General features: G+C 47.2%; 1 protein-coding gene across 3 annotated transcripts in view; it reads right to left on the bottom strand.

Annotated features, from left to right (window-relative positions):
• The window catches only part of LOC143894595 (ankyrin repeat domain-containing protein SOWAHC-like), an 87,357-nt gene that overhangs the window by 24,453 nt on the left and 41,321 nt on the right, over positions 1-21,583 (bottom strand). The window contains exon 7 of one of the 3 annotated variants that reach the window (XM_077400997.1): positions 820-909. The exons of the other annotated variants lie outside the window; for them this stretch is intronic. Within the exon in view, the coding sequence (XP_077257123.1) occupies positions 835-909 (75 nt within the window). The 3' untranslated portion in view covers positions 820-834. Of the gene's footprint in view, positions 1-819; positions 910-21,583 lie in introns of those variants that run through there. 3 annotated transcript variants of the gene reach the window in all.

Here is a 21,583-nt window from a genome sequence, read left to right as displayed (position 1 = left end):
GTATCGAATTATCGTGTCGAATTATAATAAACGTGTGAGAAGAAACGCGCCGGCGCGTTTCCACCGACCGCGAGAAAACTTTCGAGAGCGTCGTTCGCGGCTAAAAGGCGGAAGACGAGGGCCGCGTGTTTCGAATCTCGATTCGACGTCCCGAAGCGGCGTACAAGATAGATGGTAATACGATTATCTATGGGGATGCTCCGCGCAAACGCAGGATATACATGCAGTTATACGCGATTGCTACCAGCGGCCGTTATGAACATAGAGTATCGCGCCAATGAACGTTTGTACGAGTTTACAAAAAAAAAGAACAGAAGAACGTAAATCGAGCGAGTCGGGAAAAGAGCGAAGGAGAGAGAGAGGAAGAGAAAAGAGAAACAGAGAAAAAGAGAGATGAGAAAAGAGGACGAGAGAAGGAAGGAAAGATGAGAGAAAGAGAGAGAAGAGGATGAGGATGTCTGTAGAGAGGTTCGCCGCAAGATCGCTCCGGCTCCCACCGGAATTTTAACTTTTAATAATAAAGCGAGGGAGTCTCGTGTTGTTACGTTATGATAGCGCACGCGAAGGGAGAGGAGAGAGGGGGAAATGGAGGCGAATTAAAGGCGGTAGAAGGAAGTTCTCTCCGCTCTCCGTCCTCGGTTCGCCTGCGGCCGGAGGCCGGGGCAAACCGCAGCACAGGGCACCGCCGCCACCGCGTAATTGCCGAGCTCTCACTTACCGGTCGTTCGATTGATTATTATTTTTACGCGCTGCGACCCGCCTGACCTCGCCGCGAAGTGTGTGCGAGAGCGAGCCGATCGGCGATCGCCGTATCGCGCGTCTTAGATCTCGTCATTAAGGCATCGCACCGCTGCGGCGTGCTCTTCGCGGTGGACAGATTCCGTCCCCATGGAATATGCCATCAAAACCCTTTCTCGAAAAAAAAAATTTCGCAATTTTTTGACAAATTACTTATATGCGATTTCGGTAGTTTTCTGGGAATTTTTGGACCAATCTGTTTTAAAATCTGAAGAAGTCGATAGATAGAACGTTCAGTTATTAACTTATTAATTGTATAACATTTAGTTAAATACTCTTTATACTTTCTGATAAAATTCATCGCACGTTTATTGCAATTTGCAAGCTTTACTCTATTTAAATCTATCAAAACCTATCGTGTCGATGAATTGATCGGTCGGTCGGTCGGTCGGTCGGTCGGTCGGTGACGAGCTATTATCTTTATATACCTCGACCCACCTGACCTTAATGTACCGATTGCTGCCGCTCCTTGAATCATGTTATTAAACCGCTTGATCTTATGGACAGAGGTTGCCAGGTGTGGGGAACGGCGAAATCACGCGAGAGCGCTCCGAGAGAGCCTTCTTTCCCTTCTCCCTTTTTTTTCATAATCAAAATGTGAATACACCGGAAGTCGTGATCGTATAATTAAATAACAAAGTAGGAATTCCTCGGAGAGATTGGGTGGTGGATCGCGCACGAGCTTTTTATGCGCAACAGAGTGCGGCGGTTACGCGGCTTAGCTCGACGCGGCGCAAACAAATTAAAACATCCGCCTAACGCTGTTGCATTTTAAGCGACGGTACGCTTTACCTTGTCTGCAAAACTCGCGAATACGAACGCGAACTGGAAGAGGAGATGAAAACGGTGAAACGCAGCGTAGAAAGAGGGGCGTAAGCCTCGCGATGTTTTCGTAGTATTCTTTCTTCGGCATGAAGCGCAAAGTAATTGGATTTGCAAGGAGGAGAAGAAAACCCGTGAGAAAAGCCGTGTAATACCGTAAGAGAGAAGCACAATGAGCTGTATAAATAAAAAGCTCAACGAGAGAGTCTTGCTGCCGCGCGTAAGCACGGAGAGTTACGAGACTAAAGAAAACCTGCCCGCGTTGCACCGAATAATAATTACATTCCGCCGCTGTTTACGTTACAGAGTACAGAAATTTCGCCAAAGAAAAAGAGAAAGAGAGCCGACAAGTTCTCGGTAAATAAAAATACGCTATTTATTTTGTCTTGAAATTCCAGTTCTAGAGGCTCATGAAAGTGTTTCACGAGTCGCGACAGATGCTACCCGAGGCAATTAAAAGCTCTGCTGCTAACGAATGAGGGGCCATGTATCGTAATCGTGAAAAAATAGTATGTAAATTGAGCATAAATATCGCTAAGTAATAATTGCTTGGCGAATGAATAGAACGATCGATCATATCTCGGATGCAAATCGAATGTCCGGCCGCAATATCGACCGTGAACTTTGGGCACGCGCACACGCACGCGTAAACACATACACGCATACACACGTACATACGGTTTACTCATTTAAACTAAATTATTCCAAATAAATGAGCGTGTCCTCGGTAGTGCCTACATACCCCGGGACATTCATTCACCCTTAATTAATGATCCGCTCGAAAGTCGGCAGGATTAATCGCGTGCAATCAGATCACCGTAATTAATTACTTCGTGTTGGAAGCACTTTGTTTGCGTCGGCGAGGGCTATCTTGATGAAATGAAATTGCGCGACGTTGTGTCTGAAAATGTGCAAGTCAACGCGCGATACAAATGACTTACTCTTCGTCAAGCTTGTTTCCCCTGCTTATTTTAGTACGTCCAATAATAATTATTGATTTCACGAATCCCACCGCAAAATTTTTCTCGTTAATTTATTTTACCATATATATACAATCTTTAATTACATAAATTATTTGAAAAAGAGAAGATATGTTTTCTAATTTGATACAGAGGCGTGACACACACATCAAGCTTGTCACTGTAAAATAATAACTCCAATGACATTCTTATTGGATTGCATTAAAAATAAATATTATTCGATTATGCCTTTTCTTTCCAATACGATGATCTGAACGAGCGGCGATTTTCTTCATTTTTCTCCAACGACTTCATTTCTATCAATTTTCCGGGCGCGCGAAACTGCTTACGGCATGTATAAAAGGTCGTTTATTATATAATACAACGGGACGACAGTAATAATATCAGATCGTATTCGAACGCGTAGACGAGACTCGTAGAGATGGTTTATGACGTGCGAGCGAGTGAAGCGGCTCGCAAGAGCGGAGGTGGAAGATCTTTACGACCTTCTCGATGGCGCGAAATCTCTCTCTCTCTCTCTCTCTCTCTCTCTCTCTCTCTCTCTCTCTATCTCTCTTTCGGTGCTTCAGCCTCTATCCTTCGGTAAGACATAACTAAACCGTCTTGGGCTAAACCGTCGGTCGGGCCCCACGGCAAGAAGAGATTCCTTTCTCATATATGAAACGGAGTACGAACCGCGTTGTACCGACAGCCATCGCGCAGGCAAAAAGATACGTAATATTTCGGTGGGAAATGTATGTCGTCACGGCGTAAGATATCGTCACCTCGTCACCTACGTTTGCGATTGCGATCGGATTGCGAAGGCGTAGCTAGAGTATAAACAATATAAACAGACAAGAGTAACTTATAAGGTACTGGAGGCTCTTCTTCCTTTTACAAATACAAAAGTCAAGAATTTGTCATCTTTAGAAAAATATCTTATCAAGTGAAAAAGCAAAATTATCTTAACGTGTGCAATTCGTGAAAATTCCGATTACATTCTTAATAAAACGGTACTCGATTTGCGAACGTTACTGTCGTTAAACAATGAACATTAGCGCGAAGTAGGACCAGCAATCTCAAGCGCGATCGACCATCGCGATAGATTCGCTTCTTTCGACGGATCGCCGTCGCGCGGCTGAATCCGATTCATGGGAGGCTATTAAAATAACCGTCGACGATCATTAATAAAACTAATGTGATGAATCGCTCGCGGAAGTTGGGAAAACTGATTAGCAGCCTCGGAAACAATTGATCACATCGTTGTTCGCGACCGAAAGGCAGCGCAATGAAGAAACGATATGTCGCCTCGTGTAGCGTTGCGAACCGTTTACAGAATGACGAACGGGCGTTTCGGGTGGCAAATCATAACAACAGTGCAGAAGATAGCGAGGCGCGAGACAACTCTTTGTATGCATTGCGGATATTTCTTACGAAAGATGAAGGGGGTAGGTTGCGAAAGAGGGAAAGATCAAAGGTCATCGAGGCGAAGTCAGACGCCCACACACTCTTGGAAAGCCGCACCCAAGTAAATTATTGTGCGAAAGTTACGAAGACGCGGAGACGGTCGTGCATCACGATTATCAATTGTAAACCTGCGACGTGAACGAGGATATAAATAAAAAAATTAAAATTGTTTATTATTATTATTATTTTTTTCTTTCCATGAAATATTTTCATTGCCAATTCTAAATGCGATCTTTATTTGAAAATGTCAGATCTCGCTTTCTCGGAAGAAACGCAATCACGGGGCGCGTGGAAAAACTCGTGACTTTCCACGGAATTGCATTAGCCAAGGTATGCGAACGTGCGTTTCTTTATTAGAATCCTATTTTGAATTTATGTGGGTAAAAACGGATAAACAAGTCGTCGGGAAAAGATATAATTGCGGCTTCAATTACGCCGATGGTTCGTTACAATGGTGCTCCGATCCCTATCGGCTCTTCACTTTCTAAGCGGACTGGGTTTCTGGTGTAACTGATCCGCTGAGATCGGTGAGAGACTCTCTACTTCTGTTTCCGAATCTCACGCTCTCGTCTAAGATATGGCGTCACACCCTCATATCTGTCTAATCAACACGCATCGTATTTTCGATAAGACCATCAGTAATGAGTTTCCCTTAAATGTTGCATATTTCTTCTATTTTCGTTTTCTCATTATTCTTTTTTTCTTTCGAGAAGAATTCATTGTCATGCGGGAAGAGGCATTAGAAGGGAACAGTATCACGAGTCACCACATCAGCAAATTACGTCGCCGCACTTTGCTTGGTTAATTTACGGGCACGGTTTGACCCAGAAGCTCAGAATGACAGCCGGCGAAGCGCGGTAGTCAACCCCTGACGGAATAATTTTGCTTTCCTCCAGCGTTCTGCGAACGAACGAGTGGCGCCTGGCCCACCCCCTGACCTATTCCCTCCTTCTATCCTTCCCCACCATTTTATACCCGTGGGCGGATCCCGGATGGACCTAATAAATTGTTTGTTGTAATTAAATGAGTTCGAGGGAATCGTGTAGGGCGTGTGGGGTGGGACGGGGAGACGTGAGAGAGTGAGGGGGGACAGAGGTCGGGGAATAGGGCCTCTATATATAAAGGAATAAAGATGAACGGCCTATGGATGGGCCGCTATCTGCGCCGTTGGAACAGAAACACGCTCGTGGCGCGACAGCCTCTGACAAATGACGGCCCGAGCGGGGCTATTGCCGCCGCCCCCCAGCAACCCCTCCTCGTACATGCCGCACAACGCCGTACCCCTCTATGCGAACGGTCGAGCCACCCCCGATGCCGCCGCTCGCCGACCGGGGGCCCGGGCCATGATTAAACAGGGGGGGAGAAGCGAAATTGACCGGCGAATATTCCGCGGTGCGCGCCCGAGTGCGCTTGATAAACTCTCGATTGGCTCTGCCGAGCAACACGACTGCGAGCCGCTTTCATGGGAACGAACTCCGGCTCGTGAAACACCACTGTCGCGGGACGGCTATTTTTGCCTGCTCGCGGAAAGTTCTGCGCCGATCAACGAAAAAGAAAAAAGAAAAGAAGAGTGATTGGTGAAATCCATCGCGTCGACGTGATTAGGTCTTGTCAAGTAGCCAAGTAGCTTCGAAAACGATGCGATAGATTATAGGGGTGGCTCCCTAATAATCCAACCATTTATCGAGACATTAAACACAGCTGATATTATAGGAGGAATAGAGATGTATGAGAGATTTGCTTAACAGAAGATATTAAATTTGAGAGGCTTTTCAATTTTATTACTTGCAGTTGATATACGTCGACGCACAATCCCGACCTTGTGAGGAGGGATAAGGCTGTCTCTTTCTACGACGAAAGAAAAAGGGCGACGGAACGAGCATATATCAGAATAGCGAGCGAATATATCTCGCGCGAACGTCGTCCGCGCAATGTAACCGTTGCAGCGGGGCGCATTCTATTTGATTTGCAATTCGAGCGGGTCGTCCTCGCGCGCACGCGGTGAGACGGAAAACAAGAAGCCCGCGAACGTATATCCGTTACGTGCGTGCGCGCAAAGGACGGCGCGGGGCGGGAAGAGACGAATTGAAAATCGCCGACGTTCCTCGTGTCCCGGGGTGAAAACGCAATCTCCGCGAAGCGACGGTTCATCGCGGATACGAACAAATTGATTTTAGTCACCCCCTTCGACCCCCTCTCTCGGGAGCTTCTTCCTTTGAATCATCAACGTTGCAACGCGCGCGAGAGAAAAATCGCGCGCACGCGCGTGCCAACGTCTCCCGCGCGTTTATATCCTCGAGCTAATTGCCGGTTTGGCTCGTCGGCTTTCTTTCGGTCGCTCGGGAACAGACATTGTGCGTATGTGGCGATTTCTTTCTCGAATGAGGGGTTGAAATGAAAGAACCTCCTCGGGAGAAAATTGAATCTCATCAAATCGTTGTGAACCTTTTACTTCCATAAAATAACACGCTGTAAAATACATACCGCGGCTATTACGGTGTAATTATGTGATTGAGCGATTAGTGAAGTTATATAAAATACATATTCCGATCGTATATGAAGCAATATAATTATCTTTTTTCTCTCTCGCGAGAAAAAGATAATTGTATGGGGAATATATATTATACAATCTTCATTTATCATTTATAATAAAATTACAACATTTATAATTTCTAACTATGCTAAAATTTAAATTGTTATATAAGATTCATATAAATCTTGTAAGAGATTACTAATCTTTCCTGGTGAGAGATTGAACGAAAAAAAGTGATAACGAGCGATTGCGCTCAGTACGAGAACGAAAAGGGAAAACCATGCTACCGATGCGAGTGTCGAGACAGAAGTGGGGGGGGGGAAGGGTACAAGTGCAGATAGATTCGGAATGCCGCCGATGGATTTGACAGAGAGCCTCGTCGAAGCGTTGTCGCGTCATTTTGTATTTTATTTTCAGAGAATCGCGTGCGGATTGGACACGGCGCGTTAACAGCGCTCGTTGTAATGCTTTATAATGCCCCGTGACTATTCCCTGTCCCTCCGCGCCTCTTGACGCCACCGAATAACAACGGGAAAAGGGACAGCTCGCACCAGCCGTCGGATTTTTCGTGATAAAATATGACGGCAAAGCCCCAGAGGGCAAGGTCCGAGCGAGACAGCGATGTTCGTGGTTTAATCCGCGAATTTTCGCGCTAGAGACGCTCGCAAAAACGATTTTTCGTCAGTTTCTAATTTCACATGACAGTTACCTTCATCTTAAAGAGAATTTACAGGAGATATATAAAATCTGATACATTCTATTAATCAAATATTTTTCTGCAAAGCAATGTGCAAAGACGTCCGCGTTCCCCAAATTTATTAATCGATAGATTGGCAAATATCGATTCGCGAATCGATCATAATCTCTACAAGAATTCGAGGCAATCCGTCCCGATAGCGTAATTCACCGCGAGCGGGCATAATGGGACACCATTTGCCCGCGTACACTCACATTATTGCGCTTGCGCCCGCTCCGCTCTGCTCCGTGTTCCATCTTCCTTTCTCGTCGAGCGTAAGCAGGCGCAGAACGAGCGAGCAAGCGAGCAAGCAAGCGCGAGCGGTATGGCGCATCTTTTATTCATCCGACAGAGTGGAGCCTTAATTTGAATTGAATAGGATTTATAAATTATTTCAAATTATAGTTGCGACGCATGACCGAGCCTGCTCGGTGCTCCGGTAGCTACCGGGAGCGTCGCCGAATGCAACAACGGCGACGACGACGAAGAGACAACAACGACAACGACGATAGCGACGACGGTGGCGACCGGCGATCACGATACGCCGCTCTTTGCCGAGTCCAGATTGCACCGACAGGTGCAGCGCATATACCTCGTTCCGGTAAGCGGGATGGAGACAGAAAGAGAAAGAGAAAAAGAAAGAGAGAGAGAGAGAGAGAGATAAGGAGCAAAAGAGAGAAAGAGGAAGGGAATAAGGCACGACGAGAGAGCTGGATGCGGTCGAAACCTTTTCTTGTATCGTCTTTCGCCGAGATTCTCTTACGTAAGTACGTGCATCGGCTTCTCGCGATGGAATTCGAAATCCCCCGGGCGTCATTATGCGTCGGAAATCCGCGCGGCTCCGATCCGGGGATGAAGAAAGGCATCTCTCTCCGCTCTCTCTCTCTGTCTTTTAATTCCGGATCTTGCTCTTCTATCGGGATCTCTTCTAACCGGAGTTCGGCGATTGACGGAGAAGCAGACTGAGCATGAGAAAAACCTCCGCGCTGCAGAAGAAAAAGTTGCATCGAGGCGATCGCCTAGGTGATGCATCGATGCAGACGGAAAGAAGCGGAACCGACGCGTAGTTTCCGACGACAATGTAAAAAGACGTAAAAAGAGCGAGGCTTTATTATTCCCGATAGAAATGTATCGAAATGTCAGTAACTTGTCATCATTCGCAATCTCTGCTATTGACGGTTTCTCCTCGCGCGCTTCTTAATCCCGGAATCAAAGAATAATCGCAATTCATGAAACATTATTTTCTATCTCTCTAATCGGCAAATTAAATCACATCGCCCCGAAGAATGCGCGCTATAAGATTCTCGCGCAAGAGTGACTTGTAAATATGGTAATCCCTAAATGTTAGCGCTACTCGGTGAATCAAGAATGATAACGATTATGCGAATGCTCGAAAAGGGAATTAGGGAAATCATTTATTAGGCGAGCTGTCCGTCGCAGCTGATGTAATCCTCGGATTCTAGCGCCGGAAAACGCTCCCTCTTTCTCGCACGAAGACGATTTGATCTTAATTTCATCCTACATTATATCGATTATGATTAAAATATTTTAAAACTTAATCTGTTCCTTGTCAATTCCCTATCCATCCCTCTCTTTTCAAACAAAATAAAATAATTTAAGAGTTCTTCTTAGATTCTGTATTTTAATCTATTGTTAATAAAACAAGACGCAAGAGTTTTGCATTTAGAAATATTTTCGGGATAATAAGAGGTATAAGTGTGTTCGGCTTCGAGGCGCCTACATTGAGCAGGTCAGGTTTTACTCCTGCGGAATGACACGCGATGTCGGATCCGTCTGTCGTTCCTCTTCGTCTCCATTCCCTCCCTTCCTTTCTCAGCGTGTGGGCAGCAAGAACTCAAGGAGCGTTCACATTATGAATTACAGATTGGCTTATACGTACGTATCGGTCGGACGCACTGCGGGTAACGCATACCTGCGTCGATTACGCTCGAGATCCACGTTGAGGACAGAGTAGAAGAGAGAGAGAGAGAGAGAGAGAGAGAGAGAGAGAGAGAGAGAGAGAGAGAGAGAGAGAGAGTGAGAGAGAGAAAGAAAACGACGAGGGGGAGATAAACCATAGGACTGAAAAGAAGGGAAGAGAAACGACCAAGTGAGCAGCAGGTTGCAAGTTCGTTCGAAGGGGTGAAGGAACCGCTGTCGAGCTGCCTATTCTCGTCTGTCGTCCTCGTCCTCGTCCTCGTGGAAGATGGGGAGGAAGAAGATGGGACAGACTCGCGTATACACGCGTATGTGCACACATACATATATACATATACATATATATATATATATATATATATATATATATATATAGGTAGTACTCGCCGGGATACGTCACCCGATTAATTTGTTGTTAGCAAACAGGTTGGCAAACTGCGAGCGGATGCTGGCTCGAGCAAATAAAGGAGCCTCCATTTATTAAGCTGGCAATAAAATAGCGCTCCTTCGTTCTTCGTTTCTCCGCGAGCCTTCCTTCTCTCTTTCTGTCTTCCTTTCCCTTCTTCTCTCTCTCTCTCTCTCTCTCTCTCTCTCTCTCTCTATCTTTCTCTCTCTGCCCTGAGTTCGTGGGTGGAACATCGAGAAAGGAGAAAGGGTTACCGATGGCGACCGGGCAGGGGCACAGTCGGGGAACCAAGACTGATTTATGCGAAAATCGGGGGTTTCTACTTTCAGTCAGGATCCATGGACCGGAGGTGCACTGCGTGGAAGTAATGCCCCGCTACAGCGGCGAAGCGAGTTAATCCACCCCAAAGTCTGTCGGGAAGCCGCACAAGGAAGTATCCCGACGAGAGTCGAGTTATCTAGACTTCTGGGAGGGGTTTTATAAATAGAACGATTAGCCATTTGATTTACCGTTCAGTATTAACATATCACAATAAAATCTTGCCTATACTAAAAATTCGTTCCTAATTCACCGTATGTTAATTTGTGAGCTTGAATTTTGACGCAAATTTATGGATCCAGCAATTCGACGCGTAGAAAAATTGAAATTAAAATCAATTCAGTAAAAATTATTAAAGGCCACTGATCGACCTGAGGGTAACTATACGACTTAAAAATTCTATTTACGAGTTACAAATTTTGTCCGTGTTGATCAATTGTGATTAGATTTTATCTGAGCTTATTTTATTAGCGAGCGCACGTGTTTTATCACGAATTTCGAGGCCGCGACGTCATGCGGATCCAAGACGAACGACTTCATCCTGAGAAACGAGTGATCCGACGTTATACCGGAGCTTCGTACAGCGGCGGGGAAATAATGAGGGCGAACGAAGAGGAAAGAGAGGATATCATTTCCAATGGGCGACGGTGGTGGGTATATACGTTCCATCGCTTCGGGCGGGCACGTCCCCGGCTTACACCAACGGGGGCACCATGGAAACGACGTGGCCGGGGTCCCATGCTGCGCTAGGAAGCATATATCCTCCGCTATCTAAATAATTATCGCGGCCATTACCATCACGTGGCGTTGTCCAATGGAACCAACGACGCGACGTAGCGCCCCACGCCGTATTACGGCCAGAAATATTATGTATAGGTCGGTGTACACGTTGTGCGCGCTCGCGCGCGTATTCGTGTACGCATGTATGCATCATATGCATGTGTGCGCGAACGCATATTGAAACGGCCGAGCTACCGTGCACGGACACGAATATGATGCACCTACCCGCCGTTCGTAGTGGTATCTGGTTGTCGAGAGAGAGAAAGAGAAAGAGAGAGCCCGAGAAGGACGAGAATGCCGAGAGGACGTGCCTTCTTCAATAGCGACTCCTTGACTTCCAGCCGCGCCGCGAGACGAACCTTCTTCTCGCGACTTTATTGATCACGGTACTTATACCGACATGTGTCGCGATACTTATCGTGCGTCGTGTATACGCATACCGTGCACCCATGTCCGGCTGCCACTGATGCGCGCCCGGGCCACCAGGACGCCCTGAATAAAGTCCCCGGAATGCGAAGTAGGGCTCATTTTTCCGCGAGACACTTTCGAGATCTGAGATTACTTCGCGGCTCTCCTTCGAATAATCTGGGTTGTTTCTCACAGCGATCTATTACGGATCTTAAATAAAGTTTATTGAAACGCACAAATTACGATCTAGTTCGTATCACGTTTCTATACGTCTTGTCAATAAGTTGTCAAATGATATCCATTTGCTGGTAACCGCAGAATGCGCTCAAAGGCAGCTACGAAGAATGCAAATTGAAGGGAGTGATCGTACAGAATAATCTCATTATCGAAGGTACTACCGACAGAGCGATGTCATGGGTTAAAAGAGGTGAAGGAGAAAGGTTAAAGGAGGAGGAGAAGGATAGAAGCCTGAGGCAAGCGCGTTTAAAGACTCGCTTCTGCGAGAGAGCACCGAAACTCACTCCCTGCTTTCTGCTACCGGAGAGGCTGACTGGCTCCCTCCCGGCTCGAGGGTAAAGGCACCGCCAATTAGCTCGAAATAATGAACGCATTTCGGCGTCTTTTGTTTTGCTTCCGTTCGCCGCCTCCTAGCTAACGGAGCTCGCCCCGAGCGGGAGAGCGTGTGGCATCACAATGGAGAGGAGAGACTCTGTGTTTCAGAAATTTACCGCGCGCGCACCGACGACGACGACGACGACGACGACGACGAAACGATGCAGGAACATTACAAGCTACCTGCGTCGACGGTCCTGGGTAGCATAAAACGTGCTCTTCCATTACACCGATTCTTCGGGAGCTAAATTATTCTGCGGTACGGTGAGACGGTTGCGTTACCTTGCAGAAGAAGATTTTTGACTATTCAGGTCTCGCACAATGATGATGAAGAGATGTTTTAACAAAGAAACAAGACCTGCACGGAATTACCGCGGAATATTGAACATGCGATGCGAAACAGAAAAATGTTAAAAGAACAATGTTAGCGTTAAGATGTTTTGACTATAATTACGCTTTTACCATTAGCAAGTTACGGAAGATGTAAAAGTAGAAACTTTATCAGAAAAATACTCGCTTCAAGTCAAATTTTATTATAGTTTATATATTTTTCTCTTAACCTCTCTAAATTAAAAGACGTTTACGACTCACAGATCATTTGTAAATTATCTTTCAAGAAATGATTTATAAATATCGGCATGATTTTCAATCACTGCGACGATTGAGAGCTAATTTCAGTTTGAGAACTCGTGCCATGGATATTCCGCGTGCATTCGCTGGGACACCAGAGAGAAAAAGGGACACACACACAGAAGAGCGCGGAACACGGAGGAAAGGAGAGCGAGAGAGAGAGAGAAACGGAACGCAGAGAGATCTCTCGAGAGGGCAAAAAGTAAACGGCGCGATCGAGTGAGAACGATTCAATCAGGAGCCACATAAATCTCCTCCCCGTGGACACCCCGGGACCTGGTCTCCCCCGATACCGACGAGGATCCCTTCTTTCTTTCCACGATCCACCGACCAAGAGAGACCGCGCGCGTTGTTCGCCGTTTCTCCTGCCCCCTTCGCCCACCCTCTTTCGCCTCTCCCGATCCTCGCTTCCTGCCACGAATCTCTCTGCCGTGCCCAGGCCACGGTATTAATTATGCGCCGTATGCGCTCGCGGGCATTCTGCAGCCGGTACCAGTATTTGCGCCATTGTTAATCCGCGTTCCTCTCCGTCCGCCGCTACAGTTTCGTTTGCTCTCTTGTTTTCCCCGTTCCACCTTTGCCCTCCCTGCCGCCATTCGCGTTGGCACGTCCTCTTTTTATCCGCGTCCCGCCGGCTCTATCCGGCGTGCTTTGACGTAACGGCGGTGTCTTGCGCCGCTACCTAAGATTCGACATCGTCGTCATCATCGTTGTCGTCGTCGTTCCCGTTCACGAGTCAATTTCGCCGCCGGCGAAACGTGAGCCATTCTCATTTCGCCGGATTCGTCTCTCACGACGCTGTGGCGAAGAGAACGAAATGACCAACGCAGCGACGCAGTCCTCTGCGTGTTTCCCCTTGTTTTTAATGATATTATATATTACGATGTAAGAATTTATGATACCGCGTCGAAATTAAGAATAGAGCATATAATCGTGATCTAAGCAATGGCGCGCGATTTCTCATCGAGAAAACATTCGATTTAAAGAATCTGTGATGTCATCTTGTCTAGAATTAAGCGGATTCTAAAATAATTTTTGCGACGGTATCAGTGCCTTCACAACACGTCGACACGAAAGCGTTTCCGCTCTCTCTCTCTCTCTCTCTCTCTCTCTCTCTCTCTCTCTCTCTCTCTCTCTCTCTCTCTCTCTCTCTCTCTCTCTCTCTCTCTCTCTCTTTAAAGCGGTGAACAACATGTTACCGGAACAATTAAAAGACCGTCTAGAATTAGTGGGAAAGAACACTGATAGGCAAACCAGACAAACCGGCGATATAGCAATAGTGTTTCGTAGGACGAGAAATGCGCAAAAAAGTATTTTCTATGAAGGAGTAAAAATGTATAACGCACTGCCAGCCGAAATTAAAAGATGCGAAGAACTAAAAATGTTCAAACGTGTGCTAAAAGAGTACGTTCTGTTATATGTATAAATATGTAGTATGTAAAAATAGCTGAGAAAGCTAATAAAGGTCATTCATTCATTCATTCATTCTCTCTCTCTCTCCGCGTAACGCACGGCACGCTTCGATAAATTACGGATGTAGCGTCCTCGATCTTGGCGAAGGATCACAAATAATAACCTGCTCTTTGAAGACGTGTTTTCGGGCGCTCGGGATGACGGGCGACTTCGACTTCAACGGCAGGGTAACGGTTCCGAATTCCGTCTCTCTTCCTATCCTCCACGATCTCTCGTCATGTTACGAAAGCGCGGCGTTTTACGGCACGAAGATATACATGTTCCTGCTTGAATATAATCAACGTCACAAGGGTGCGTCCTTAGTGCATCACTGCCGCGTACAATTATGTCAGCGATGACGCAGCCGGGCGACCGAGGAGGAGGAAAAGACGGAGAGCCCGACGAGCGGGCGGACCGCGAGACGCGAGGCATTAAAGTGTCAGCGGCTGGAGTTCATTTAAATCCTGAGATATCCATGGCCGTTCGCACATCCTCTCGCAGCACATGCGGCCGCGCGCGGGTTGCGACAATTTTAAATGCAAGGAGAGCTTGGTATCGGAATCAGAGTTCAACGCGCAACTATATATACGTCGCATTCTTGCGCACGACTTTATTTATCTCTTGCTCGCGCATTTTCAGGGATTAGAGAGAAACGAGAGAAATGAATTATAAGTATCTTGAAGATTATGGCTTCCAGTTAAATTCCCACGAAATCAAAGTCCGACCGAAACCAACGCGGAAAAAAATGCGACATGCGTGCCTGAGATTTAATTTACCTGGTAATCTGTATAATTTTTAACGCCTCGCTATTGAGAAACAACCGTTCATCCATAATTTATTCTGTATAACATCTGTGGTCGATAGGATATCTCGTAATTCCGGGCAATTGCGCACGGTACTGTAACATCCAAGCCACCGAGACATCTCCGAACATCTCTCTCATAATCGTCAGCGGCAGCTCTCATAAAAAGCCCGACGCGTCGCATCGCGTCGAAGAGTAGCGTTTTCCCGCTCATGACGACTGTTACCGCTGCAGCGGCACTCGTGTGGCGCCGTTAATTTACAGGCGAGTTACCGAGTGGAAAGCATCCAGTGGCACTTTTTCAGGGATGATTGATTCAATTGCATCCGCGTGCCGGGCGCACGGGACGTTACTCTTCTCGTCGAGGGCCCTGCTAACCCCGTTATTATTTCCAACGGCTGCGGTCTGTGTTTTTCGTCCCGCGGCACGGCCCCGTTGTAAACGCCGTTTAAATAAATGGTACTTTTAAACCGATATATTATGCGCCGCGGCCGCCGCCGCCGCCGCCGCCGCCGCCGTCGCGCTCTCGCTCGCCCCTTTCACGCCGCATCCGTCCTTTGCCATTGCACTCGTTGCACACGTTGCTGCATTCGCCCTGGCCCGGGAGTGATGGACTGCCGGGAGTGCACACGGGTGACTGATTCTCGGAGTACATACTCTTCGCGCGTCACCGGGACGAGGAGGGAGCCGGAAGAAAAAGGGGAAAGGGGGAGATACAAAGTTCTCTCTCCTGTCATGGATGCAAGTGGATGTTTTGACAGCGAGTCGCGCTAATCGGTCTCTCCACTTTGGCCCTGATGTACGGGCTCGGCTGCGCTCCCCAGCGCGTTTCTAATTACCGAGGGAACGACGTAGTAGCGCGTCGCCGTTGATCTATCCGATGCCTAAGAGGGAATCGCTGATCGCCGCGAACAAATGCGCGTGCCATTTGGATTCGGCATGACGTTAGGATGGATGAAGATCGTAACAATGTATAGGAGAGACGATTATAGCACGGTTCGTATATACACGCAGAACACCAAAATGCACTGAACGGTTCGCCGAATAAGATTCTTGATTGGTTTTCAGGGTATGAAAAGCAGTCCCGAGAGTGAATTATAGCGACTATACTATCATAATATTGTACGAAAAAATAACGTTTCACTGTTTTACGCAAGAGAAAATAAATTCGCGTTTGCGTAAAACCGTTTTACATTTTTCGAAGCACGACGGCCGTGTTGAATAATAATTTATCGTGCCAGAAAATGGATCCGTCCGGGTAGGCACGGATTTAGCGTGTCGTAATGTCGTATAAATATTATATTAACATTTTCGCGCTTCTCGTATATCTTTATAATACCGTTTCCTTTTACAAACTGTTCATTATGCTATTACGCTGCTATCCTTTCACGATGTTGTTACAGTTGATGCGAGTTTCTGTAAAGTTTTAATTAATTCCACTTCAAGATTGACGTGGATTAAAGTACACCGCGATAAGTAATATCGCTCGACGTGCAATTCAGAGATTCGGATCAACTGCCAAAAGCAAACGCATGCCCAGACCCCACTATTTTTCGTCGCAGAATTCAACCGTAGCTCCGCCGTCGCGAAAACGAGGGGGTATATTTTGAGTTCTAGCCGCGGATGGATGACGGGTGTTGGTGATGAGAGGATTACGCGTTTGTTTGCGGGCCATCGTGGTGATGATACGTAAGAAAAAAACGAAAAAGAATCCGGAGAAACGAGAAAGGGGAAGGGGGAAGGGGGAGGGGCAGGAGGGGGAGCAAGAGACGGCTGTGCCACAAGAATGTTGAGCCCGGAACAGCGGCGAGACACGCGGCGACACGTGTAGGTTAGAAGCAAAATATATAGAGATACCCAAAAGCACGCGAATGTTCTCCGCCTTCGTCCCGGTCTCTCTCGCGCGACGATCCTCGTCGCCACTCTTCTTCTTCATCGCCATCGTCGTCGTCGTCGTCGTCGCCCGCGAAGTGCCCGCCTCGGTTTTCCAGCTGCGCGACTTTCGTCAACGTGACGGCGGTAGCCCACCCTCGGCGCCCGTCGGCATTCCCCGCAAAAAAGCTCGACTCCCTCGCGCACATAATGGCGTATGTTTGGCCGTTATTCTCCGTAGGGAATGTTTTTCAGCCGCGCGACGACGCAGAAGAACGAGCCCGGCCGATCCGAGTCTTCTTCCGCTGTGAATGGAACCTTCTGGTTTCCGCCTACGAATGAAATTCCTCTCCCGGATCAGCTTTGTGCTCTTGTATGTCGCGCCGGACAAGAGAAATTGGTTCGTTTCGTCGTGTTTCCGATTCGCGGATGCGTCGAATTGCGATTCTATCGTCGATTCGGCAAATCGAAATTGGTAACAATGACGGAATGTCAGGACGATCCGATCGCGTATGTAGGTGACGTTTAAAAAATTACCGCTGCGAACAACTAATATGGAGAACGTGTCATACAATGCGTTCGATGAAAAGTCTTAAATAAGAGAAGGTATACATAAATTAATGACCATTTCGATTTCACATGTAAGCCTATTTTCGATTTGTTCGATCTTTGTCTCTCTAAAATCTTGGAATAACCGAGAAGGTGCGAAAACAATTAGGTAAACGCGACTTCCCAATGATGGATGTCGAGAGATATACTGTATATTTCTCGACACTCTTGAGAAATGGCAAGTGAGGAAGAGCGGGGACGAGAATTCGAAGGGCGCGTTAGAGTGGCGTCGAGGCGCGGCATCACTAATTGGGTGGTACCCGTTGTCGGGAAGAGAAGAGAGGACTCGGGAGAATACTCTATGGTCCTCGACGTTTTTGTCCGTGCCACCTCGACGGCGGCGGCGGCGGAAAAGAGAGAGTCGCGGTTGGTCGGAGTAGTTCATCACCGGGTGAATTGGCGGTGTAGCGGTCATAGCGTGAATCCTGGTCGTTCCATCACTGCTAAGAGGTCCCGGTGTTCCTCGTCTAAGCGCGCGTCACTCCCCCTCGCGCCCCTCCTGCCGTCGTCGCCGGGCTCTCTCTTATTTCTCAGGCGGTCGCGAGGCAACCCTTTTCGACTTTCCAAAAAGAAGGTGGCGCACGACCACCGCGCACCGCTCGCGCGTATGGACGCGAAAGGACAGGGTGTTTAATGGCCGACGATTACTCAACGGATCGAATGGGCCGCGGCACGACCTCCGCGTAACGAAATACTAAAATAACGTTACCAATAAATATACCGAGCGCGGGGTACTCTCCTTCAGGACCCGCCTCGTCGTTTCTCGTGCCGCCAAAACGTTACTGCCGGCCCGTCTGACAAACGACATCGGAATTAATCGTCGCGCACAGCTTCATAAGAAACGCATATTGGAACAAAAAAATTGTGTCAATTAACGGACTGATTTTTTCGAAATAAAAAATGCAACACCTTGTGGTTTCAAGTGGACAGTCAGATGTACCGCATAACTGACATGCTTTGAATCGAGAAGGTTTAACAATTTCACAAACACCTCTCGCGTAGATGTTACCGAACGCAGATTAATGATCGTTCCACAGTTGGAGTTATAGAAGTAGTTTGATCGCGAGCAATTTGTTCTTCGAAGAAAGCAGCCGAGCGAACGCAAGCGACGAATATCGCGGCGAACGAGAACGATGGCATCCCGGCACAGGCACATAAATTACCAGGACACTCGGCAGCGAGGGGAAGTGAGTTATTTGCGTGTGACTGATGGAACGCGCCAGCTGAGGAAAGGCATCGAGGTAAAATAGCCTCGTGCGCGCGTTCTACATCACGGCGACGCCGACGTCGCCCGTTTTCGAGGTATATTCCCGCCCGGGGATAATCGCGCCCCGGTCCTCTCGATACTTCACACTTATACGGGACAATTCGCGCGGCGAAAACGGAGAAGCCGCACGCGACTCGCGGATTGACAGCTGTGCGCGGATATCGAACAGATTCTGCGCCCGATATAGGTATCCCGTGGAACGTGCATTTGTAGACGCCGTTAGGTACGCGATGGGCGGTATAATGATAAGTTACGCGCAATGCCTCTTCATTGGCTAAGTGTTTTTGGCGGGTTCGAGGCGTATCTTCAAGGAGTTACGGTGTCATTACGCGTTATTACATTTTGCATAATAGCCATATGCGCATGTGGAAAAAGACATCGTGCATATTTAGTAAAAAAATTAATGTAGCAAGGACGCGAAGCGTTATTATGACGACTTAAGTTGATCTCATCCTGAACTTGGCTTTTACCTGCTACGACATAAGATAAACTTGATGCCAGCATAATTAAATAAGCTTTATAATGCAGAATAGATATACAGAATAAAGTCTTTTCGCGGGTCCTGCGCCTTGCGAGCCCGAGCCCGGAAATATATGCTAACCTGTTCGTAAGTTAATGGCACCATTAATTAGCTTCGTTTCGTTAAAGCGAGGCACGAAATCTTGTCGTTGCGCGGGAGGGAATTAAGTGAAATAATTAGACAAATTAGGACAGGCGGCAAGGGTGGCTGGCTGAAGGAATCATTTATCATTAAGATCCGCTATTAATTCCTCGTTAATTCCTCCTTTCCTCGTCAAGCAAGATAAACGAGTGGCTCGAAGGTCTCGTAACTCCGCTCGCGGGGTCTGCGAGAGGCACCAGGCAGGAGGACCAAAATGAAGGAGCGAGAGAGAGAGAGAGAGAGAGAGAGGGCAAAAAAAAGGAAAGAGGAAAAAGAAAGAGGACTCCGTTAGGCGAGATACGAGTCCGATAGAGCGGCGATTGCATATATCGCGCATACAAAGAGAATTGCGACGTCTCACACTGACGAGCGTATAATAAATCAGTTAGAATCCGTATGAAGTACGATGTAGATCTACAAGAGATCGACGCGATTAGACGCGCGAGGAACGTGTACGAGAAAGAAAGTGCATCGGGTGGTGGAAGGAAATGAGAAAAAGAATGCTCGGTCGCGGAAAAGAGGCGAAGAAAAAAAGAGAGAAAGAGAGAAGGAGAGGGAGGGCGGAAATATACGCGAGCGATTATTATGCTACCGATGCCACGAGCGAGAGCTGTTTGTCTTGAGCTTTGAGGAGAAAAGCGAACCCCTTCTCAAACACATCCTCGAGTGGCTCTCGACGGGAAGCTCGGTACTCGCCTCGAACAGGCGAGGGCCATCGTAATATCGTACATCCCCGAGGAACTCGTGACCACTCTCTTTCTCTTTCTCTCTCTCTCCCTTTCCTGCAAGAGAGAGGCCTTGATGTTTTGTCGGCCCCCTTCAGAATTCACGAAAAAGAGCAACATTAGCCCTCAGTGTCTGTGTACATTGCATGCATGGCCTTTCAAGGATTTCCATATGAGCCCTTCTCGTGACACTGAAACGAAGTATCGTTGAGAAAGAGGAGAAGGCAAAGCACCGCTTGATTATGTATTTATACGATATGTACACACAAAGCTTGTCAAAGCTAAATCTTACGAAATAGCCTAATGTTGTGTGTTAATTCCTTATTTCTTTATTCATCTATTTAAATGTATGTCAAAACTCTTTGCAGTATTGCTAATAACGTACAGTCAGCATCGTCTCTGAACTCGCGACGCGTTTATCCGCTGTAGCTCCAATTAAAAAACGATCAGATTACTCGTTCATTACATTGTGATGTTGAAACTTTTGGCAAAATTTAATGACACACTCGCACGTTCGTATCGCCTCAAATTATCCGGCGAATACAAGAAGCTCCCGAATGTCGCGCTACCAGCGAACGCGGCGAAACACGTGCGGATAACGTATACGAGAGCGTGCGATTGAGTCAGAGGAACTCGTACGTTAGGGTCTTGATGTGGCGAGACTAACCAATGCACGGCTCGTTGCCGCTGTCACCGCGGCACTATCTCACTCGTTTCGTCCCCGCATAAACCCCGCGCGACGCACCCACGCACCCACCAGCCGTATGTTTGAATAGACGTATATATCGGCCCCGGTCCGCGCGATGAGGGCCCTATATACGCGCCGTCCTCATAAGGCACGGCGACTGAGTATTTATTAAGCGTGGCCTCCGTGCCGACAGTTATGACGTGGAGGCCCGCGTTTATTTGTTTCCGTGGCACGGGAAGGAGGAGCCGTTGATATCTATACCGTCGGTCTCGTCTCAATAGAGAATGAGAGAGAAAAGGTGGAGCATGCAGCGATGGTTAGACGAATATTTGTGTGTGTGGAATCGAGAGATAAAAATTCATTTCGAGGTCGTCATCCTAATAATAAGAATTTCAGTGACGCTTCCATTTTTCGTAAACGCCCGAATTCTGGGCATATCAAATCTTTATAATTAAGAAAATTGAAGGAAAAATATCAAATATTGTTTCTTAGAGCGTTGAAAAAAAACTTCAGATAAATGTTTCAATTATAAAATAATTGCCATTGATCTGGAGGAAATAAGATCGACTTATACCTAGTTGCTTGATGTTTGTTCCAGTTCTTTAGAGACGTGTCTGGAAGAACGGTAGTATTGTGAGATCGTTACATATTGTTTTACGATGGCGCACGAACCATCGCGCCATTATGATCCTTCAATTGCACCGACCTGCTGATACGCACGACGGAGATCGCTCGTCGGCCGCAATCGGCCACTCCGGAAATTAGTTCTCGCCGGATATTTTCTGCGAAGCCTGTACATCCGTATCCTACGGTTCTTGCATATCTATCAATCACCACCGCCGCCGCAACCACCACCGCCGTCGCTATCGACGATAGTTAATCTGTTCCGGAGGCTATGATCGTGTTCATTGCGCGAAACAAACGTAGCATGTTACAAGCACCGTTCGCCACGACGCGCGAGTATATGCATCTTGAGTAAAGTTGAAACTAAATACCTACTCGAGCAAGTCCTCAATAGTGTAATGCATCCATTTCTCGAGCATGTGCATTAAAAATTCTTTAAGTCCAACTTACTCAATTTCGATAAAAGCGGTAGATCG

Source organism: Temnothorax americanus, unplaced genomic scaffold (genome assembly GCF_048541705.1).
Source record: "Temnothorax americanus isolate GAGA-0224 unplaced genomic scaffold, ASM4854170v1 Scaffold14, whole genome shotgun sequence".
Lineage (NCBI taxonomy): Eukaryota > Metazoa > Arthropoda > Insecta > Hymenoptera > Formicidae > Temnothorax > Temnothorax americanus.
The sequence above is the reverse complement of the archived record's forward strand: the minus strand, read 5'-3'. Positions and strand labels throughout refer to the sequence as shown.